At 40.6% G+C, this 23,210-nt stretch overlaps 1 protein-coding gene across 1 annotated transcript in view; it reads left to right on the top strand.

The window, feature by feature from the left end:
• The first annotated feature begins 14,184 nt into the window (after window positions 1-14,184).
• The window catches only part of Dnajc1 (DnaJ heat shock protein family (Hsp40) member C1), a 208,219-nt gene continuing 199,193 nt past the window's right edge, over window positions 14,185-23,210 (top strand). The window contains exon 1 of the mRNA XM_036188821.1: window positions 14,185-14,722. Within this exon, the coding sequence (XP_036044714.1) occupies window positions 14,513-14,722 (210 nt within the window). The 5' untranslated portion in view covers window positions 14,185-14,512. The remainder of the gene's footprint in view (window positions 14,723-23,210) is intronic.

The following is a 23,210-nucleotide window of genomic DNA, read 5'->3' as shown; positions in this document are numbered from 1 at the left end:
TGCTGGAATTTGAGGCATGTGCCATCACACCCAGCTGAAAGACAAGTTGGTTGGTTGTTGTTTGGTTTTTTGAGACAAGGTTTCTCTGTGTAACAATCCTAGCTGTCCTGGAACTCACACTAGACCAGGCTAGTCTAGAACTCACAGAGATCTGTTTGCCTCTGTCTCCCAAGTGCTGAGATTAAAGGCATGTGCCGCACTACCCAGTGAGAAACATAGTATTTTTGTTTTTGTTTTTGTTTTTTGAGCTGAGGACCGAACCCAGGGCCTTGTGCTTACTAGGCAAGCACTCTACCACTGAGCTAAATCCTCAACCCAAGAGACATAGTTTTAATGGCTATCAGCGATAAGAAAATTTCCCCTCTCAGAAACATAGATGAATAGACTGTCTATGTAATTAGGGCTATCATTTAGTCATGGACTTTCTTCAGTTCCTGGGGAATCCTGCAAGAGCTTTTGTTAACGTTTAGCTTAGTAACTTCCCATTCTTCTTGATCTTATATAGGTTCTTGAAAACTAATTTCAAAGTGGGGTGTTAAAAATATTTCTAACACACAAATTTTGGATTGCTTAGAAGATTCTAAACATGTTTTTAAAGGTTCAGGTGTAGAGATTTTATTGCTGACTTGAGTCATTTCTGAGAAAAGAAAAAGAACTGTGTGTCATAGATTTCCTATCATCCATTTCCTTGAGTGACCATCTTGTCATGTGAGCTTACCCTTAAGAGATGTGTGGTACTGAAGTTTTTGAGAAAAGCACCAGATAATGCTTTACTGATGTTTTACTGACAGTTGTCATCACCAAAAAGGGAAGTTGGCTCAAGGCAAATGCTGTGGGCTGCAGGAATATATCATAAGAACTCAGCTGGTTATGGCAAAGTCACTACCTGGAGGGATCAGGGAATTCCTCCAGAGGAAGCCAAATTCCAAGGAGTTTTTGGTGTTATTTGGCTTGTTATGTATCAGCTGTATTCTGTTATGAAAATCATGTGTGCCTTCATAGTTTTCCCAATTGACTTTTCCCTAGAAGGGCTAAGAGAGTGGACTGATCACTCTCTGGACATACACATTCCAGGAATTTGAAGAACAGCTTCAGGAAAGGCTTTCTCTGGAATCAGATATCTCCCTTGGCCACTTTCAGGGACTAGCAATAATAACAGTCCACATGCAAGTCTCCTGATTTAAGGTAAATTCCACAAGGAGACACCACCTAGGTCAGGTGGACATTAAGTAATAGCCTTACATAATTCAGCTTGGACCCTCCTTTCTTACAGCCTTACTAACTTTATAGATCTCTAACTCCTTACCTAACCACTTCTAGGAATGTTTAGATAACTTTCTGCACTGACAGCTATACTCAGTCAGAACCCCAGTTCAAGCCTCCCTCTAATTAATTATCATCATTGGCAGCATCCAGCCAGGTCCATCCCCAGAGGGAGGAAAGTACCTTATCAGAGATACCTCTGTACTCTCTAAGAACAGACTTAAGCATCCAGGTTACTTGTTTGAGAAGGCTCGGCAGATGTGCCAATTAAGTTTAACTTCCTCCTTTTCCAAACCTTACCTATAGTTCTAGATCTCCCTTTAACTATCACCAGAGGCATCTAGCTATACACAGGTTGCCTAGCAACTGAGCACACTTTCCCCCACCTTGCAGATAAATGGCAGATAGCTTGGACAAATAGGAGCCACAGGAAAAAAGAAGACAGTTTTAGCCGGGTGGTGATGGCGCACGCCTTTAATCCCAGCACTCAGGAGGCAGAGCTAGGCGGATCTCTGTGAGTTAGAGGCCAGCCTGGGCTACCAAGTGAGTTCCAGGAAAGGCGCAAAACTACACAGAGAAACCCTGTCTCAAAAAAACAAACAAAAACAAAAATGTAAAAAAAAAAAGACAGTTTTATTTTCTCCCATTGACCTAGCAACTTGTAGATTCTTAACATTTTCTACCAATCACGTTTGAGGTTATAGTTGAGCACATAAGATCCCTCTTCTTAGATATTACCCGAATTTAGCCTTTAGTTAATTCATTCCCCATTGGTCACTTCCCTTAGGGGTTGTAAATGATAATTAACGGTTATTGCCTCTCTATGTGATTCTTATCACCCCTCCATTTGACCCTGGAAGCCTGGCTTTGCACTGCTAAGGGAATACTGCTAGCAAGTGTATATATACCGGGACTTCCAGGGCATGGAAGGATGGAGAAGAGAAAAGAGAATGGAAGAACTAGATGGGTAAGACCTTGAGAGGAACAAACTGAGATGGGGAAGAACTAGATTGAAGGGCTAGAAGAGAGTACTAGAGGAATGAGATGGAAGATGAGGAAGAGCCAGATGGGGAAGTACTAGCTGGGTAAGGACAAGCTGAAAAGGCCCTAGGTGAGGCAGAATTAAGATGAGAGAATTAAGATAGAACTTAGAGGGAGCAATATATAGGTATAGAGAGAAATCAGGCAAGAAAGGAGCTAGGCATGAGAACAGAACTGAAGCTGTGTGCATAGGATGTTATGCCAGAGGAATTAAAGCACATGGACTATGGAGCTCGGTGTGCTGAGATTCTATTTCCCGAAAATAGTCCTCACCGTTAGTAGTTCTCTCTCCTGAGCCCCTGGGATGTATAATATTAAGGATGATCCCCATTAATATTATACAAGAGGCAAAAGTTGTCAGAGTACACCTGTAGAAGACTAGCTGAAGCCAGTGTGGACTGGATAATAGCAGAGGGAAAAGTGTAGCTTTTGAGACTTTGGAGGCTGAGAAGTCAGTCAAAACCATGCAGGATTCTGTCCATTTGCACTAAAACAACATTGTTTGTTTGTTTGTTTGTTGTGTGTGTGTGTGTGTGTGTGTGTGTGTGTGTGTGTGTGTGGTGTGTACAAATTGTGGGACCCAGTTCTCTCCTTCCACCATGAGTTCTGGGAATCAAACTCAGGTCATTGGGTTTAGCAGCAAGCACCTTTACTCACTAAGCCATCTTGCCAGCCCCTGAAATACACACACACACACACACACACACACACACACACACACACACACACACACACTGTGTAGCTCTGGCTGGCCTCTGGAACTCTCTATGTAGACTAGGCTTTGAATTCAGAGACCCACCTGCCTCTTCCTCTGGGGTTAAAGACAGTTACCTCCATTCCCAGATACCTTAAAAATAATTTTTAAAAAGCCAACCAATCACCCCTCTGAAGGTTCAGGAAACATCTCAGAAGAGGAGGCAGAAAGAATGTAAGAGCCAGAAGTTGGGGAAGACTGTTGAGAAACAGCATCTCATGGATGTGACACTAGCCTGTGCATGCATGAACTCCTGCAGTTGGGAGTGACCCACAGAAGGTCTGCACAAAATTGGACCCGTTGCCATTCCAGCATGCAGAGGGGAGAGACTCACGAGCCCCAGCCCTAGCTGAGGGACTATAGAAAGTTAATCAGTGCTGGGGAAGGGGTATCACTTTATTTTCCAGTCGTGTAGCCACTGATAAATTGCCTTCATTCCAGTAAATAACTTCCAACTCATGCTCCTGCAAGCATTCATAATTAAATTCAGTGTGTTCTTCCCACACAAAAAAGACAAAGACATCAAAGTAGAAAAGAGTTGGGGCGGGGGAGAAAGGTCTCAACAAAAGAAAGAAGAGAAGAGAGGGCAGACGATAGAATGTCTTAGTTAGGTTTTCTATTGCTGTGAAGAGACGCTATGACTACAGGAGCTCTTATAAAGGAAAACATTTAATTAAGGTTGTCTTACAGTTGCAGAGGTTCAGTCCAGTTGTCATCATGGTGGGAAGCACGGCAGCATGCAAGCCAACATGGTGCTGGAGAAGGAGCTAAGAGTTCTGCATCTTGATCTGCAGGCAGCAGAAGGAGACCGTGTGCCTAGATTGAGCATATAGGACCTCAAAACCCACCTCCACAGTGACACACTTCTCCAACAAGGCCACCCCTATTTCAACAAGGTTCACCATTTCATATGGGCCAAGTATTCAAACACTTAAGTCTATGGGGGCCACCCTTACTCAGATCACCACATAGAGTGAATACAAATTCATTATATACATGTGTGGAATTGTCAAAGGATAAAAATGAGAAAAAGTAAAACAAATAAACAACAGAAAAATATTCCTTTATCTTCAAATCTCTTTGTACCACTAATTTAGCAGAAGACAGGTCGTAGAATGTTTACTAGTGTGCTACTAAATACCTTTTATGACTTTTCACCTTATGTTTACTTTCAATGTTTATTTCAATATGATTTCACTCAGTGGTACCTGGCCTGTTCTGTAGCTCCTGGTGACAGCTCTGGTGCCAGAGACTAAAATTAGAGACAATGACCAAGTTAGGATGAACAGTTAAATGGAAAAGACAAACAGCCTATCTTGCCAGTCCAAGGTGACATTTTCGTCCGCTGCCATCTGTAATTTGGAATCGTGACATTGTTATAATCAGTTCAGGGCAAATGGTCTTAGCAAGTACTTAGGTGCAGGAAACAGGGGAGGGAATAATCCAAAAGGAGTAAAATATGGTATTCTCCTACACCACAGACTCCTTAACTTAAAAACTGTGGCTTCTGTTAATATATATATTACCAACTTACAAGTCAGAAATAATAAACTTCCTGAAATGTCACCAAATAAATCTTACATATATTGAACCAAATTGTTCATTGAAATAACTCTTTGTGTATGTGTGTGTCTGTATGTGTGTGCACGTTTGTGTGTATACATGTTTGTATGTGTTGCACGTGTGTGTAGAGGGCAAAGGTCATTGTTGGGTGTCTTCCTGTAGCTATAGCTCTCTACCTTATTTTTTGAGACAGGGTCTCTCACCAAACCTGGAGTTCAGCAACTTAGCTAAACTAGCTAGTCAGTGAGCTCCAGGAGTGCCCTGATTTTGCTTACCCAGCACTAGGATTACAGATGTAAACCACCACACCCAACCTTACCCGTCAAACCATCTCCCTAGCCCTCATGAAAGAGATTCTTATCATTGCCTCCTACTAATAATTTACCCTAATGAGAATTTTACTTATTATCTCTCAGGACTCTGGCTTAGTGGTATCAAGCTCTCAAAAGGGTTAATATATCATTTGTTATGCTTATCAGTTATTTTCATCTCACAGTCACAGAATTAGCTAATGGCAAAGCATAAATCAAAGCAGGAGTCAAGAGTCAGTGAGTTCAACTTTAGATGGAGGTAAAAGACTGAGTGCATGAACTAATTACATTAACTTAAAACAGGCTGAGCAGAAGACACTCTTTACGAAAACCATGGAAAGCCCACTGTAGATAAGGACTAGAATTAGCATTTAACAGTTCAATTCTATTTTCTTCCTCATGTGCAAATTTATGAAAGACAAAGGGAAGAAGAGGAAGAGATTTTCCTAGTTTTGTTTTTTGGGTTTTGAAACAGGGTCTTCCTGTGTAGCCAGGCTATCTTTGAACTCACAATCTTGCTGTCTCCATTTCCCAAGTGCTGGGATGATGGGTCTGTGCCATTATTCCTTGTGGACATTTTCTTTCTTTCTTTCTTTTTCCACTTTTCTTTATTAAGAAATTTTCTACTCACTCCACATACTACCCACAGATCCCCCCTCCTTTCTCCTCCCACCTCCCAGCCCTCTTTCTCAAGCCATCCTGCATTCCCATATCCCCCAAATCAAGGTCTCCTATGGGGAGTCAGCAGAGCCCAGCACACTGAGCCTAGGCAGGTCCAAGCCCCTTCCCACTGCACCAAGGCTGTGCAAGGCGTCACACCACAGGCACTGGATTCCCAGAAGCCTGCCCAGGCACCAGGACAGATCCCGATCTCCCTGCCTGGGTGTCCCCCAAACAGTTTGAGCCAAACAACCGTCTTCCATATCCAGAGGGCCTAGTCCAGTCCCATGGGGGCTCCACAGCCACCAGTCCACAGATCATGGGCTTCCACTAGTGTGGTCATCTCTGCATGTCCTCCCATCATGATCTTGATGTCCCTTGCCTGCAGAATCCCTCCCTCTCTCATCAGCTGGATTCCCAGAGCTCAGCCTGGTGCCTGGCCATGGATCTCTATATCTGCCTTCATCAGTCACTGGACAAAGACTCTGTGATGACAGCTAGGTTATTCGATAGACTGGTCACCATAGTAGACCAGTCAGGCACCCTCTGGACCACTGCCAGGAGACAGAGCCTCCCCAGCACCCTGCCTCTTCCTATTCCCTTGATGTTGTCATCTATCATGGTATCTTCCTCCCTGCCTTCCCACTCTGTCCCTGTTCCAGCTTGACCCTCTCATTTCCCTATATTCTCACCCCCCCATTCCTCATCCTTTGCCACCCCCCCCCATACACACACCCAGTCCACTCATGTAGATCTCATCCACTTCTCCTTCATAGGGTCATCCCTGTTAGCTAGCCTCTCTGGAGTTGTGGGTTACAGTCTGGCCATCCTGTCCCTCACATCAAGTATCCACTTATGAGTGAGTACATACTACGTTTGGAGTACATTTTCCTTTTAAGCATTTAAAAATTATAGTAAATATAAGAGCTTGTGGTTCATAACAACTTGCAGAATTTTCTCCCTCATAAAGATGATTTTTTTTTTATATGTATAGGTTTACATTCATATCTTCTGGGCCAGAGAGATGGCTCAGTGCTTACAGGTATCCACCCCCAACCCTGAAGACTTGAATTGGATCTCTGAGACCAGCATCAAGGAAGGAAAGAATAAAATCCCACAAGTTGTCTTGTGACCCCTACATGTGTGGCAGGGCAAAACAAAACAAAACAAAATCCTTTGCCTATAGAAACGTTTGCCCCCTGGTGGTGAAATTATTTTTATTATTATTTTAAGTTAAAAGACTTTGAGACTCTTGGCACTAAAATGTTTTCTGTGGTAAGCAAAATTAATAAAGTATCACAGATTAAAGGTGGAGAGATGAAGTTGTGCTCTGTGGCTTGGAAACTTGGGTGAAATAGAGCAGTCATATTTGGGGCAGCAAGCTACCATGTCCCTGATTTCACTTGAACTTAGTTTTCCTTAGTCTATTTTTCTTTGTTTCCGTGTTAGCCATGTTGCTGATTTAGCATTGTAAAGAATGCCGCCTCCTTTGAGTAAACTTAATAATAAGCATCATGAGACATGGGATCTCTAAAGTCTTAGCTGGGGCCTGTTGACTGAGGTGAGCAGCAATGTTGTTCTCCCATTTGGCATCACAAACAACATAACTGGCCAACGGCAGAATGCCCAAACCCAAGCTGCTCAGCCCGAGAGAATGGACGGTGAAGAGGTCTGCTAAAATTCCCTTTGAAGACTAACTGGAGCCTTTGTATATGAGGAAAATACAACAATCACAGTGCCCAGGCTGAACTGAGGACCCGGTAGAGGAAAATGTCAGAGTTGTTCAAAGGAGGGAAACTAAGGTTCAAATCATAAAATGATTTGAGTAAGTAGCTACAAACCTTCATAAATTAAATAATAGTCCTGGAGCCATATGATGGCGGCGGGTGGGGGGGAGACATTTTAGTATGGAACTTACTGGCATATCATAAAGTCCACAAGAATCAGGAAATGCTGCCCTCTGAAAATCTGGAGCTTCTTAGCATAAGATGACAATGACCATTGGCTCTTCTGTGACCCCATCATTGAATATATATATTCTTCCTTCATTTTGTTAAATTGACCGTATGCTCTTAATTCAGTATCTAACTAGCAGGAAAAAATCATCACTACTGTTTTTATGGGATTGAATAAAAAATTAAATAGGTTCTATTACCCAGGTATTATTTTGTAAAGAGAGTCTTACCTCCTATCATCCTGAACAACCAAAGGATTGGATGGGTTCGATAAATTTCTAGGCAATCACAGCCCAGGTTTGATAATAAATGCCCTTAAAGACTAGATCTAAACATTTGCTAATGGATAGGATTTTCTTGCAGAAATCGTAAAGCCCTGTGGGCAGAGATGTCTCAGAAAATGATAGTGACATATAATTGGCAATCACCATATTCTAGGCACTGCTTTTCTCAGCTGCCAAATAGCCTTACAATTTGCCAACCTACTAGTTACCAGAATTTAGAGATGTGGAAACAGAGGCACAGAGATCACCTAGTTAGTAAGGAGTAGAACCAGGATTTAAATTTAATCAGTCCTGTTGTAGAATCCCTGTTCCTATTAACTGTGAGGTTGACTCAGTAGCACACTATTCACCAACGTGAAAATCATAGTGTCAGCACATTAGAAATGTATTTATTATTTATAAAACAAGGAACATCTGTATTTGTTTATGAGGACCTTCAAAACAATTAAAATTCAATACTGCAGTAGAAAAGGGATTATTTACCAAGGAAGTGCTTCTCCCAAACAATATTTTTCTAATCTTTGTCAACTCAATATAAATTTGTGAATGGTATTTGGACAAATAAATTATTGAGTGAAGATAATGTTCCATTAAAGAACAATGCTATCTTAGAATTACACATCCCTGTATTTGAGAAACAGCCTCATAGAGGCTAATGAGAACATTTCAGGATTTAATGGGGGCCAGGTATTCTAAATCATAGAATGAGTAGGTAATGCTTTTTTCAAGACAGTCTTCAAATTTTAGCTATAGCAAGTATTATACTCAATTCTGTTTGGTATAGTTAAATTTGATTTATACTATCTATATACCTATATATCTTTATACCAAAGTGAAGGCTATACTATCAGATAGCTTATTTAAGTCTATTTGAGTCCTTTACCTGGTTATTAAATAGTACCAGTGGTAGTTAATATTGATTGTCAACTTGAGAGAATCTGGAGTCATTTAAGAGACAAACCTGCATATACTTGTGAGGAAATTTCTAGACCAGGTTAATTGTGGTAAGAAGCCCCATCCTAAATGTGGGTGACACTATTGCATATGCTGGGTGGGGTCCCAGGAGAAATAAAAAGGGAAAAGTGAGCTGAGCACCAGCATCTGTCTTTCTTAATGTCTTGACCTGTAGATGCAACACAACTAGCTTGCTCATGCTTAAACTGCCTTGATTTGTCCACCATGATGGGCTGTACTCTTCAATTACAAGACAAAATAAGCCCTTCCTTCCTTAAGATGCTTTTACTTGGTATTTTGTTACAGCACCAAGACTAAGAACTATTCCCTGTAGGAAGCAAAGGTCAGTACAGTGCCCCCGTTCACATTTAACAACACCTAAACTCCTCTTAGCAAGCCCCGTGTGTATGACCACCCAACACCCTGGCTTCTCCCTCTCTTCTTCATTGCCAATAGTAGATTTTAATGTATCCTAGCCTTATACTGTTGTAATCATACCTTAAGCCCTATCAATAGCAGAACCTGCAAATTTGAGTTACAAAAGAAGACTCTAGCCATATGGGAACCGCTATGTTCCTGGCTCACTTGCATAAATGCCATACTAGACACAATTAGAAATGTCCTTGTTGAAAATTTCACTCTGGTTTATTCCACAGTTATTTATGTAAGTCCTTGTGCAGGCACATGTAACTCCCTGAATTAGCTTAACTCTTCCTGTAATATGTTTAAGACTACAAATACTCTTTCAGGTTATTGCCTTCACTCCACCTCACAAGCTATTCTGTACTTTAACTCCAATACAATTGAGTTTGTTTTGTTGAATTTACTCTTCTTGAGGTTGTTGAGTTTGCTTTATCTGTGTTCTTCCCCCTCTTTAAAAAAAAAAAAAGATTTATTTTATTTTTAGTTATGGGGGGGCTTTTAAATATGTGTGTATGTGATGTGCATTTGAGTACAAGTATACATGTAAGCCAGAGTTAGAGTTACAGGAGGTTCTGAGTGTGGTGGCTTGGATGAGAATGGCCTCCTTAGGCTCATTTGTTTGAATACCTGGTCCTCAGTTGGTGAAACTGTTTGGAAAGGATTAGGAGGGGTGGCCTTGTTGATGGAGGTGTATCACTCAGGGTGGAATTTGAGGTTTAAAAAGACTCATGCCAATCCAAGTTACAGTGAACTACCTAATATGGGTGCTGGAAACCTGTTGTGTGATATTTTGTTTGAGTTATGACAAATAAAGCTTGTCTGAAAGATCAGAGAAGCAGAGTGGCAGCCACTCATGAGCTCTTACCTCCTTGAACCCTGAGACCAAATGGGGCCCAAGATCCTGTCTCCACCTGCCTTGTATTCCTATCTCCACCTTCCTAGTGCTAGGATTAAAGACATGAGCCTCCCATATTCTGGAATCAAAGGCTTGAGCCTCCCAAGTGCTGGGATCAAAGGCTTGAGCCTCCCATGTGCTGGGATCAAAGGCATGATCCTTCCAAGTGCTGGGATTAAAGGTGTGTGATACCACTGTCTGGCCTCTCTGGTTAACTAGAGGCTAGTTCCACCCTTTGATCTCCAGACAAGCTTTATTCATCAGAACACAAGCATATCGTACAACAGGAACCAAACTCAGGTCCTCTGCAAGGACAGTGCATGTTCTTCCCCATCTCTCCAGCCCTTTTCTCCCTCTTTTTAGAATCAGTTTTAGCAAGATTTAATTGCCATCCACACAATCAATCCATTTAAAGAGTACAAACCAACAGGTTCAGTGTATTGACAAAGTTCTGAAATTGTCACCACAATCTAATTTCAAGTTTACTCCGTAAAAGAAAGCTAGCACCCATTTGTAGTGAGTCTCTAACATCCCCTGCCATCAGCCCTAAGAAAACTCTAATCTACCTTCTAAGTTTGTCTAGTCTGGATGTTTTGCTTAAGCAGAATCACATAATATGCTCTGTTGTGACTAGCTTTTTTCACTAGGCATATTTTCAGTTTCATCTGTGTTATAGCAAGTATCCATACTTCACTGCTTTTTATTGATGAAAAATAACACCATCGGGAATAATATTGGCATGATTATTTAGCTATACCACATTTAAGAAAAATCCGTTCATTAGTTGATGGACATTGTTGTTTCTTCTGTTCTCAGATTCCTTAGTTGCCTGTAGTTGTTTGTCTAGGGTTGAGGCCTTGCGAGCTTTCACCTTCTGCATTAGCTTTTCTATTGGTGCCATCCTTATTCAGGTCATGTTGAGGGAACCATGTTAGTGAGACTTCATGAGTGTACTTTCTGACATTTCTAGCGAACACAGTCTCACAGCAAACTTCCTTTTACAATCTTTCTGCCCCCTCTTCCCCACTGACTCCTGAGCCTTAGGTGCGGAAGTTGTGTTGAAGATGTATCAGTTGGGACTGGGCTCCATAACTCTGCATTTTGATCATTGTGGGTTTCTGTAATGGTCTCTTTGATGAGAAGTTTCTTTGATGAGGGGTGAGAACTACAGTTATCTGTTGGTCTAAGGACAAATATTTAGAATTTAGTTAGGGGTTATTTTAGATATTGTTTGCAATATAAAAGTGTTCATTTTTGTGTAATCTAGCTTTTCTTTTCTTTTGACATTTTTTATATAGCTGGTGTCATATCTAGTTGTTCCCTAAAGGTCACTAATATTTATTCCCATTTTTGCTTACAAGAGTTTTAAATTTTTAACATTTACATTAGGTCTATGATTCATGTTGAGTGAATTTTGTGCACCTATAGCTTTATGTCTGCCATTACTTCTATAAAACTGACCACTACCCCTTCAAATACTGCTTCTGCTCCCTCCTCTCTCTTCATCGTTTTGAGTTTGTTATACTTATTCTGGATTTATTCACTGCACACCTGCCTTTCAAGTTCTGTTATTCCTCCATTGTTTCCTCTTTGTGCTTCAGTTTGAGTATTTTTTCTTTTCTTGATTTTCCCCCCAAACCTACTAACCTCTGCTCTGTTACATCTAGTCTTCAGTTTAACTCATTTACTGAATTCTTGACTTCATATATTTTTCAAGATTTTCCCATTGATTCTGTTAAAATTCTGTATTTTCCTATATATTTTATCCACCTTCCCTCTTCCATTTTATTTTGTAATAGTGATTTCAAAGTTCTTATCTAAACTTTAACATCTGGCCTGTCTGTGGGTTTTCTATTATCTTTTTTTCCTCCTCTTTATCATTGACCAAACCATCCTGTTTTTGTTATGTCTTACACTTAAAATCAACCACATATCCCAGAGTTTTACATAAAATTCCCGTAGACAACATAAATGCTATTTTTCCACTAAAATGGAAATTAGACAAATAGGGTGAATGTCTGATATCCTCCACACAGTCACAGATGAGCTAGGTCGTGCTTGGGATGCAGAGTTAGTAAGACTCGGTCAACTTCCGGTTTCTTTCTGTTCATGATTTCTCTGAACTTTTGATCAAGAACCAGAAAGGTATCTACCTCCTTGGCCCTATGTGAATAAAACTTCACATAACTTTAGAAGTAATTGTAAAGGTCTTGAGTGTGAAGAACAATGTCCACATGTGTGAGGTAGGCTCCTCCTTCCTGGTATTTAGCTGAAAAGGGACTTGTAGCCTCATACAGGTAGAACACGAGATGGTTATACTCTAAGCTCCTCAACCTCAAGCAATATCCAGGAGTTGGCAGGTGTCATATGGGATTGCCGGCTATATGTTTGGGGCTCCTCTGTACCCTTAGTCCATCATATAATTTCTAATTAATATTCCACTGGTTTCTTTTGATCCATGTGAAGAGCCTCTGCCCAGGCCAAAGCCAACAAGTTCATGCCTAGGATCAGTACATGTCACCATGGAAGAAAACAGCTGATAACTGGCTGCTCCCTTAGCCCAGACATCCATAAAAGATTTATTCAATTGCATTGCCCTTTGCAGCAAAATGGTTAACATAAAGATGCCAAATTTGAATAGCGGTCTTTGCAGAGATGTAAAGCAGTGAGAACATCATCTCGGAGAAGAAAGTGTTATGGAAACTAGACAGGAAGAATTTTCAAGATTAATGCCTTTGTCTGTGAAAAGCACTATGCTGAATGGGCAACTCTACTTCTGTGTCAGCCTGGCCTTAGAAAGTGATATTGAGTAAGTCCTTGGACAACACAAAGTTCAAGAGGGAAATGCTAGACTGGCTGCTATGAACTCAGAATAATACTGCTACAGTTGTGGCAAGATTGCACCACTGTCAAATAATGATGTACTTAATATGATGATCAAATAAAGAAGAGATGGATGTTGGGTAATACTTTTTGTTGTTGCCATATTTTGACACTCCACACACTGAATAAGCAAACATTAGCTTTAATTTAGGGACTTGGTAAAGATGAGGGTCTTTTTTTTGAGGGGGGAGTATCTGAGACAGGGTACTAGATAGCCCTGGCTATCCTAGAACTTGCTCTGTTGACCTGGCAGGCCTCAAACTCAGAGATCTGCCTGCCCCTACCTCCTGAGTGCTGGGATTAAAGGCATGCACCATCACCACTTGGCTAGGATGAGAGTCTTTTAAAAAAGATTTATTTCTTACATTTTATGTGTATACATAAATATATGTATATGTATGTATGTGTGTCTCCCTATGAGTATGCACGGGTGCCCATGGAAGCCAGAAGAGGGTGTTGGATGTCTTGGAGCTGGAGTTACAAGTGGTTGTGAGCCATCCCAACAGGGGTGTTGGGAACAGAACTCAGGTCCTCTGCAAGAGCAAGAAGTGGTATTAATGACTGAGTCAACTAGTCCCAAGATTAGCTTTACTTAAAGGGTATATATAAATTTAAGATTAAAACAATTTAAATTTTATTTATATGTATGCGTTTGCTTGCTTGAATTTATGTATATCATGTGTGTGCAGGATCCTGCAAAGGCCAGAAGAGGGCTTCAGATCTGGAAGTGGAGTTACAGATTGCTTAGTTACATGACATATACCCGCAAATCTTAATTCATAATTAAAGCATATTTTTTTTCTTGGTTAAAATTTTTTTCCCCCTTCAAACATACTGGAGTGGATCTGTGTTTTAGTCACTGGTTCAATTCATCCTATCTTTACTGGTCGAATAATAAAATGCGCGGGAGCCGAAAGCCTAATCAATACATCAATCCTGAAATGTGCTTTTAATGGTCAATATTTAGGAGGGCAAGATGGAAGCATCGGGAGGAAAATCTACAGGCAAGCGTCTCGGGCCCTGGAGGTCTATACTTGTCCAGTCTCTTCAGCTAGCAAGAAACACGTGCAGTTACCCCAGCTTCAGCCGCTGAAAGGCTCTTCTCCAAAGCAAAGAACTAGAGCGCCCGGCGTTCCTATTTCCGGCCCCGGCCCCGCCCCACAGTTGCTAGGAGACATGATGTCACCGGAAGCGAGGCCTGGGATAGGCTGAGGCCTGGGGAAGCCTCTCCCACACGGCATCTTGGGTGCCGGCGCTTGCTCTCCAGCTGTTCCTAGGCCCGGGGCGAGGGTCCGGGAAGGGAGAGCCGGCTGCCGCTGGTCACCGCTCGGGCAGCCTCGGCCTTGTCGTCCTCTCCGAGTCTATTGATGCTCCCGTCGGGCCGGCAGCCTGGCTAGCAGCTTCCGGGTGGCTGCCCGCGCTCCTGACTGACAGGCGCCGTCCCCACCGCCCCGCGCCACCCGCCACGTCCCCGCTCTCGGCCGGCGCACCGCGTGGCTGCCACCGACCTCTCGGAGCCCAGTGCGATGTGGTTTCCCGGCTTCGGAGCCGCGCGGCTTCCCCCGCGCCGGCGCCCCGGGCCGCTGGCGTCCTCCGTTCGGCCGCTGTGGCCGCTGCTGCTGTTCCTGCTGGCGGCCGTGGGGCCGGTGCGCGCCTGGGAGAGCGCTGACCTGGAGTTGTTCGACTTGGTGGAGGAGGTGCAGTTGAACTTCTACGAGTTCCTCGGGGTGCAGCAGGTAAGCGTGCGGGCCGCGGCGGGCCGGACCTCGTCCTTCAGCCCGGTCCTCTTGACCGCCAGCCCTTCCCCAGTCCCTCACCCTCGTGCCAACTTCGGAACTTGTGGTCTAAGTGCCAGACCGGACGGTGCCACCAGCCTGGGGGTGCTGATACCTTTTCTTTGGCTTTCTGGAGACCATCCTTTCCCCACCCCCAAAAGCTGTGCTGAAGGAAGAAGGAAGAGAGGTGTGGGCAGATCATTTTTACACTTACCCCGTCTCAAGTGTGACACAGTAACTATGTGTCACCCCAAATTGTCATCTTCCCACTTAAACATATTTTTACTTCTTCTGCCTGCCTCCCTCGTCCTTTCTGGGAAGAAAGAATACCTTGTGCCCAGTGTGTGTTAGCAGTTTTCTTGCACTGTATTTCGTAATCGGTATAGCCTGCTACTTAGTATTCATTCGTCTTACAGTTAGAAATCTGGAGGAATTTGAAGCCTCTCCTCGTAGGAGAAGCTGTGAATCATTCAGGGCTTGAAGTGTTTGGGGTACTCCTGGAAGAGGAGCCCGGAATAGTCGTGGATGCGTCTTTGCCTTTCTATTTCTTTCTGTTCTGGTTTTAGCTCGTATCTTGCGACTGAGTGAGGATATTTATCCAGGATCTACCTGAAACAGTGAACAGAAAAAGTAGACATGTCACTGACTTAATGATTATGGAATGAAATAATTTCCCAATATCTGATTAAGTCCTTCATTTAATAATACATAAGTTGTGGAGTTTAAAGAAAAAAAGAGACACACTTAACAGGATTAGCTAGGAAATATACCTCTTCCTACAGGTTATGAGACAGTAAACTTTCAAAGGAAATTAAATTGAACTATTAAGTAGAAATTTAGCTTTCAATCCTTGCATTTTAATTCCATGATTGCATATAAAATTATTGAGTATAAAATTGCCATGGAACTGAACTTAACAGTTCTCATTTTTGTAAGAGTTATAATATAAATATTTAACTTCTCAGCCAGGTGTGGTGTTGCAAGTATTTAATCCAAGCACGTGGGAGGTAGAGGCAAGTGGATCTCTGTGAGTTTACAAGGCCAGCCTGATCTACAGAGTGAGTTCCAGGACAGCTAAAGATACACAAAGAAAACCAACCAACCAAACAAACAAGTAAATAAATATTTCACATCTCAAATTCTTAAACACAAATAGTTTTGTGATAACTGCAAAATCTTACCTGGTGCCACTTCCTACTCATAGAGAAAAAATATGCCTCATTTCCAAAGTAAATGATAATGCAGTGTATTTAATAACAGTAAGTAGTGAAAATGAAGACTAATTTTTTTTGTTTATTTGTGTTTGGTTTTGTTGTTTGTTTGTTTAGTTTAGTTTTTGTTTTTTTGAGATGGGGTTTCTCTGTGTAGCCCTGGCTGTCCTGGAACTTAGAGATCCACCTGTGTCTGCCTTTGCCACCACCACCTGGCTGGGTTTGGGTTTCTGAGACAGGGTCTCACTGTCTAGCTCAAGCTGTTTTGACAGTTGTGAGCTGCCATGTGGCTGTTGGGAGTCAAACCTGGAGCCCTGGAGAGAACAGCTAAGTGCTCTTAACCATTGAGCTGTCTCTCCAATACCAGAAATATTCTTTATTGCATTTATTCATTCACTCATTTGTTTGTTTGTTTATGTGATGGCAAACATGAGGTCAGAGGACAGCTCTTAGGAGTTAGTGTTCTCTTTCCATGAGGGTCCCAGGGATTAAATTAAGTCAAGCTCTTAGCAGCAGGTACCTTTAACTACTAAGCTATCTTGCTAGCTTAACACTCACTTTAATATTGAGAATACTTGTTTAGTTAAGATTGGTTAAATTCTGTAGCTAGTGAAAGTTTTATATATAACTGTGCTGGCCAGTATTTTGTCAACTTGACATAAGCTAGAGTCATCTTGAAGAGGGAATCTCAATTGAGAAAATGCTTGAATCAGATTGGTTTGTAAGCTAGTCTTTGGGAGCATATTCTTGACTAATGGTTGATGTAGGAGGGTCCAGCCCACTGTGTGTGCTATCATTCCTTGGCAGGTGGTCCTGAGTTATATAAAATGCAAGGCGAGCAAGCCAGTAAGCAGCATGCCTGCATGGCTTTCCTTCAGTTTCTGCCTTGACTTCTTTCAAAGATGGACTGTGGCTTGGAAATGTAAGCCAAAAAAGCTTTTTTCTCTCTTAATTTTTTTCATGTTTTATCACAGAAATAGAAAGAAAAGTAGGACCATAACCAATAAAGAAAATATTGACTATGCTTTTGAATTGTTTATAGAAATTAAGCTTCTTTAAGAGAATAGAGAGGCTGATGGTGGCACATGCCTTTAATCCCAGCACTCAGGACACAAAGGCAGGTGGATCTCTAAGAGTCCAAGGCCAGCCTGATATACAAAATGAGTTCCTGGACAGCTTGGGCTGTTACAAGAGGAACCCTATATCAAAAAAACAAGAAAACAAAACAAAACAAAAACTACAACAACAACAAAAACAAAACAAAACAAGAGAGGGAGAGAGAGAGAGACAACAGTAGTAATTTCAACTTTAGATTATCTGTTGGCTGGAGAGATGGCTCAGCATTAAGAGCACTTGCTGTTTTTTGCAGAGGAATGGAGTTCAGTTCCTAGTACCTGTGTTTTTCAGCACACAACTGCCTATAATTCAGTTGTAGGGGATCTGACACCCTGTTATGGCCTCACGGGTACAAATTCATACACATATACACATACTTAAAAAAGATTAGATCATCTAATTTAGCCTTATCTGTGCACTATTGTGGTTTGTAATTTCATGCTATTTAATTTGCAGTGAATTACTCAGTATGAACAACTAAAGACCTCTCAACTTTGTAAGGAAAGATGGGAAAATATGTATAGATAATTGTGAAAATTTGGTAAAATTTGAAAAGAATCCAGAAAGTTATTTTAATCTGTATTTCTGTGTCTCGCTGTATTGAAATAGAAAAGAAAGTCAGAAGAAGCTTTATTCTATTGACACAGAAAAAGTAGATTGGAAAATTCTTTACTTTGAATTTTAGCTTTCTTGGAAGACTTTCTAGGGACCAGATAGTTGGTAGAGATAAGTTCAACCTGTTTAAAGTTTAATGTGTGAAATTCAAGCTAAAGCCAAACATTCTTTTGTTGACTTGTAGATGTTGGGAACAGAACAATAGAAAGACTACCCAATGTTGTTTGTTCAGTGGAGATTTTTTGATGTTTACTGGATCTTAAGCATAAAACCTTTAGCCTCATTTAGCTTAATAGTTTAGTGGGAATGGGGACACAAATAGTGAAAAGTAGCAGATAGGCAGAGGTTTCTGAAGGAAGTTAGAAGTTATAAGGCATTAATTCCATTCATAAGGACTCCACCATTATAACCTATCAATTGTCAGATGTACTAGATCTTAGTATTTACCACTGTGGGGATTGGATTTCAACATACTAATTTTAAAAGGACTCAAGCATTTAATTTATAGTATGATGGAGGCTTATTCAGTGTTGTGGATGAGCAGCCAAGGCAAAGTGAGTGCACAGGTCTTACTCAGGAGTCTATTGAATATTTGAAGAAAGCCAGTATGGTTGGAGCAGAGTGATGCTGAATAGTGTCAGGAGATATGATCCTGGTCATAAGTGGTAAGGACAGATCATATAGGGACTTACAGACCATTATAAGGACTTTGACTTTGACTTATAATTAAATTGGAGAGTAAGTATTGACCAAATTGGAAGTAAATTTCAAAAGGGTCATGTCTCTGTGTTGATAGTTTATAAGGCATTAGTTACTTAGAGGAATAATGGTGGTGTAGAATGTAGCATAGGCTTGGCTGGTAGCAGTGACATTGGTATAAAGTGATTAGATTCTGTATTTAATTTGATCATAAAGCTGACGATGTTTTACTCAGATGGTGTGTTGGTTATTGTTTTGTTTGCTTTTCCCAATTTGACATAGGCTAAAGTCATCTGAGAAGAAGGACCTTTGTTTGAGAAAATGCATCCATCAAACTAGCCTGTATGCAAGTTTTTGGGACATTTTCTTGACAAATGATTGACACAAGAGGGCTCAGCCTACTGTTGGTGGTACCACTCCTAGGCAGCCAGTATTGGGTTGTATAAGGAAGCAGACTGAGTAAGCCATAGGAAGCAAGCCACAGCCTCTGCTTCAGTTCTAATGTCTCTTCAGAATGGAATATAAGCTGTAAGGTTAAATACACCTTTTCCTCCCTTTTGGTCATGGTCTTTATCACAACAATAGGAAAGCAAACTAGGACAGATGGTTTAACAGCAGAGAGATTGAAGACGACAGTTCTAAAGATTACTTACTGAATTGTAGAGGCCTGGATGAGGATTCTGGTTGAAGGAAAATCTAGAGTTTGGTGTTTGGTCCCACTAAATTTGCCATTTCTGTTAAGCACAGTAGGGCTGGCATGTAGGTATTTGGTTAGTCAGGTGTGGAGTTCAGACAGAAAAATTTTGGGCTGTAGATAGGAACTAGTTCTTGGTACTTAAAAGGTAACTTGTGTAGACTGAAGTTTCTCGGTCCCACTGGGGCAGCAGCCATTTTTATAAAATAATCATTCAGGGGCTTAATATTAATTTTTTTGTTTTGTTTTGTTTTTTGGTTTTTCGAGACAGGGTTTCTCTGTGTAGCTTTGCGCCTTTCCTGGAACTCACTTGGTAGCCCAGGCTGTCCTCGAACTCACAGAGATCCGCCTGGCTCTGCCTCCCGAGTACTGGGATTAAAGGCGTGAGCCACCACTGCCCGGCTAATTACACACTGTTTAGTCTGTGACTCAGGCTTATTGCTGGCTAGCTATTACATCTTAAATTAACCCATTTCTATTAATCTATATATTGCCACATGGCTGTGCCATTACCAGTCTGCTGGCATCTTGCTCCTTGGGTGGATGGATGGCATCTGCCAAGACTCTGCCCTTCGTCTTCCTGTATCTCTCTTGGATTTCCTGCCTGGCTCTTATCTTGCCTTACCATAGGCCAAAACAACTTCTTTATTAACCAATAGTAGCAACACATATTCACAGTGCACAGAAAGACATTCCACAGCACTTCTCCTTTTCTGTCTAATCAAAAAGGAAAGTTTTAACTTTAGTATAGTAAAATTACGTATAGCAAAACAGTTGTCAAGCAAGAATTACAATATCTAGTCTATTTGTATTTGTCAAAATTCAAGAAAATATTCTATCATCTAATTTTCTGAGTCTAAAGTTTTATATCTAATTTATCTTTTATCATTTATCTTTGTATACCTAGAAAACTTAACTAATATGACTGTAAGTTTGATTATCATAGATGACTAATTATTAATCTGTATTTCTTAATTATGCATTACAATTTTAAATGAGTTGTATAAACATGATACCTTAAACAAGAGTAGAAATATACATGCAGTATAACAAAATTATACCTTAAACAAACAAAATACCTTAAACTTGTATCAGTAAACCAAAATCCATATCAGTGTAAAGTATTTTGAGATTAACAAAATACTTTATTTTTTTGGATCAAAGTAGATTCAATAATCTATCTTTTTTAATCATTTCTATGTCATATCCCCTTTTTTTTCTTTAGAAAGAGATTGAATTTATAATCAACCCCCTTTAAATAAAAACAAACATTTATAAACAATATGTTGGAAATTTGGGCATAGCTTTTCATACTATTTCCTGCTGATTAGGGGCACTGTCAATCTTATGGGGATTCTGAGAAAATTATGGTCAAGTCTTGACTGGAGTAGTCTGTGAGGCTGTATTGTCTCAGCCAGTTGCCTTGAAGCTGTTCTTGATGTAGGGTCATTTGGGCTATAGACCCTATTGGAGACCTCTCAGTGGGGGGTATTCTTTGATGGAATCATATTAACCCGGAAGGAATCCACAGCTTATCATCCTCTGTGGAAACAAAAGCAGAACTTCTTTTCCAAAGCTACATATCCTTAGACTCAAATTTTGAAGTGAAGATACCTTTAAGAGATATATGTTGGTTTAACTAAGCAGCCCATAATCAAATGTCTCTCTGCAGTTAAAAATCCCAAAGACAACACAATAATAGGCAGTATCCAGACTCTGTATTTTCTATCTTTATGTGGCTTTTTAAAAATTATATTTCTTTTTTTAAGGTCTTTATTGCTTTTCTTTTTTCTCCCAAGCCTATGTTTATTTTTCAACACAGTGTAACTGTTTAGAGATTTTTTTTCATCTGAATCTGTTTTTCATCTGTATCTTTAATCCTTTTCTGATCTGGAGAGTTTTTATTTATTTATTTATTTATTTTTTTAAAGGATGTATTTATTATACATACAATGTTCTGTCTGCATGTGTCCTTGCAGGCCAGGAGAGGGCACCAGATCTCATTACAGGTGGCTGTGAGTCACTGTGTGGTTGCTGGGAATTGAACTCAGGACCTCTGGAAAAGCAGTTGGTGTTCTTTAACCACTGAGCCATCTCTCCAGCCCCCATGGAGAGTTTTTAAATGGCTAAGCCGGGTTGCTAGAACGAAAGTCTCACCCTGGCTGCTGGCTCCACCCCACTTGGCTTCTCAACATAGTGCAGGTACCAATGAGTCGCACTTACCTCCCCAATTCTGGGAAGCAGTATTAAGTAGCATGCCTGTGGTTTTAAGCCCATGGCAGTGGCTGGGAGAAGCCTCTTTGCTTCTCATTGCTGCCCATGTGAGACACCTAGGGAGTCTGCCATGTTCCTGGTGAATCCTGCTGCAGCCAGGGAATGCATTTCTGTACCAAGGTCAGTAATGAGCGGCATGAACTAAGAAGCTGTTCTTGGTTACATTTTAGAACTTTTTTTTTTTTTTTTTTTTTTTAAGTTCTCAGGTTTTATGTGGAAATTCTTGCTAAACATCTGGGCACCAATTGTAGCTGAAACTTTTCCTGTGTCTCACACCTGCTAGGTCCCAAATAAACACACAGAGGCTTAATTACAAACTGTTTTCTCTATGGCTTAGGTTTATTGCTAGCTAGTTCTTACATCTTAAATTAATATATATTTTGCCATGTGGCCATGGTGTTACCAGTCCACTGGCATCTTGCTCCTTGAGCGGCTGGATAGTGTCTGCCCTGACTCCACCCTCTTCTCCTGTTGCCAGCCAGATGCAGAGGAAGCAAGATGAGAATGCCACACTGAGAACAGGTACCAAGTAACATGACTAAACATAGATAAGAATTATGGGTTAATTTAAGTGTAAGACTACTCAGTAATAAGCCTGAGCTATTGACCGAGCATTTATAAGTAATGTGAAGCCTCCAAATCAATTATTTGGGAAGCAACTTCCAGGTATTTGGGATTTGCTGATGGGAGAAACTTCCAACTGCAAACTTGAAACCATATAACTGGATGAGTTCGCCCAAAAGAATGAATCTAAAAGATAAGGGAAGAGGTCTAGGAACTAAGCCAGAGAGATGCTGATCAGAGAGATGAAGAACTAGTGAGGAAGATAGAAAAGGACAAACCAAAAAAAGGTGATGTCTTTCAAATCAAGTAGAGGAAATATCTCAGAGAGGAGGAAGTTGTTAGATGAGTAAAATGATGAAGATTCAAATAAGATGGGTTCTGAGAATTGGCTGGACGTAACACTTTATAGGTCATTGGCTACCTCAGTGAGAGCTATTTCTGTGAACTGGTGGGTTCAGGAGAGAAGAGAGAGGAAAAATTGGACAACAGAAATTAGATACTTCTAATTGCATCGTTTTTGTCTTACCAGTTCTTTCCTAAGCTGTATAGTTGCAATAACATGGCTTTTAGATTTTGGATCACACCATCTTCTAGCTTTATTATTTTAGTCAGTTTTTAAGAGTTACCTCATTTTTTTAAGAACAGGTGGATTTTATAGGCACCTGTTAGACACTTCAGTATATACTGAATGAAATAATAATGAAACCATACAAGAATTATAACAAAAACTAAATTGCAATTCTCCAAACAAGTACTTTCTTGATAGTTTTTACTCAACAATTGGTTATACTTATGTAATGGCTTTTAAAGGCCCTAATAGAGCAAAGGACTCTGTATTATTTTGAGATGTTCTAGAAGTTTAGGAAGGGACTTCAGAAGTCTTTAGTAGAGGGTGAGTCTAGATGGCATATCTGTGGTTCAGCTTGTTCTTAACAGTGCTTTTTAATTGTTCATAGGGCACTCCAGTGTGACTGCTGCATCTTTTCAGAGAAGTCAAGGATGGAAAGTTGAATGCAGTGTAGGGAGGAGGACATGCTTTTGAAAATTTTAAATCTACTTGAATTCTAGATCTCTGCATAATATTTGTATTTCATCTAACAGTTCCCTTATTTATCGTGGAATCAGTGGCAACTCTAATTTCTGTCATTTTTGTAATTTTCTTGTGGGACCATGACTTCCATTATACAATATTTTTATAGAGTATTCTAGCCAAGAATAAATAGTTCATTTTTACTTTAAAAATCTACAAATATTCTCCAATAGCTTCATTAGTAAT

The sequence above is a fragment of the Onychomys torridus genome, chromosome 5, assembly GCF_903995425.1.
Source record: "Onychomys torridus chromosome 5, mOncTor1.1, whole genome shotgun sequence".
Taxonomy (NCBI): Eukaryota; Metazoa; Chordata; class Mammalia; order Rodentia; family Cricetidae; genus Onychomys; species Onychomys torridus.
Note: the sequence above shows the minus strand (reverse complement) of the source record. Positions and strands in the feature narration are given on the sequence as shown.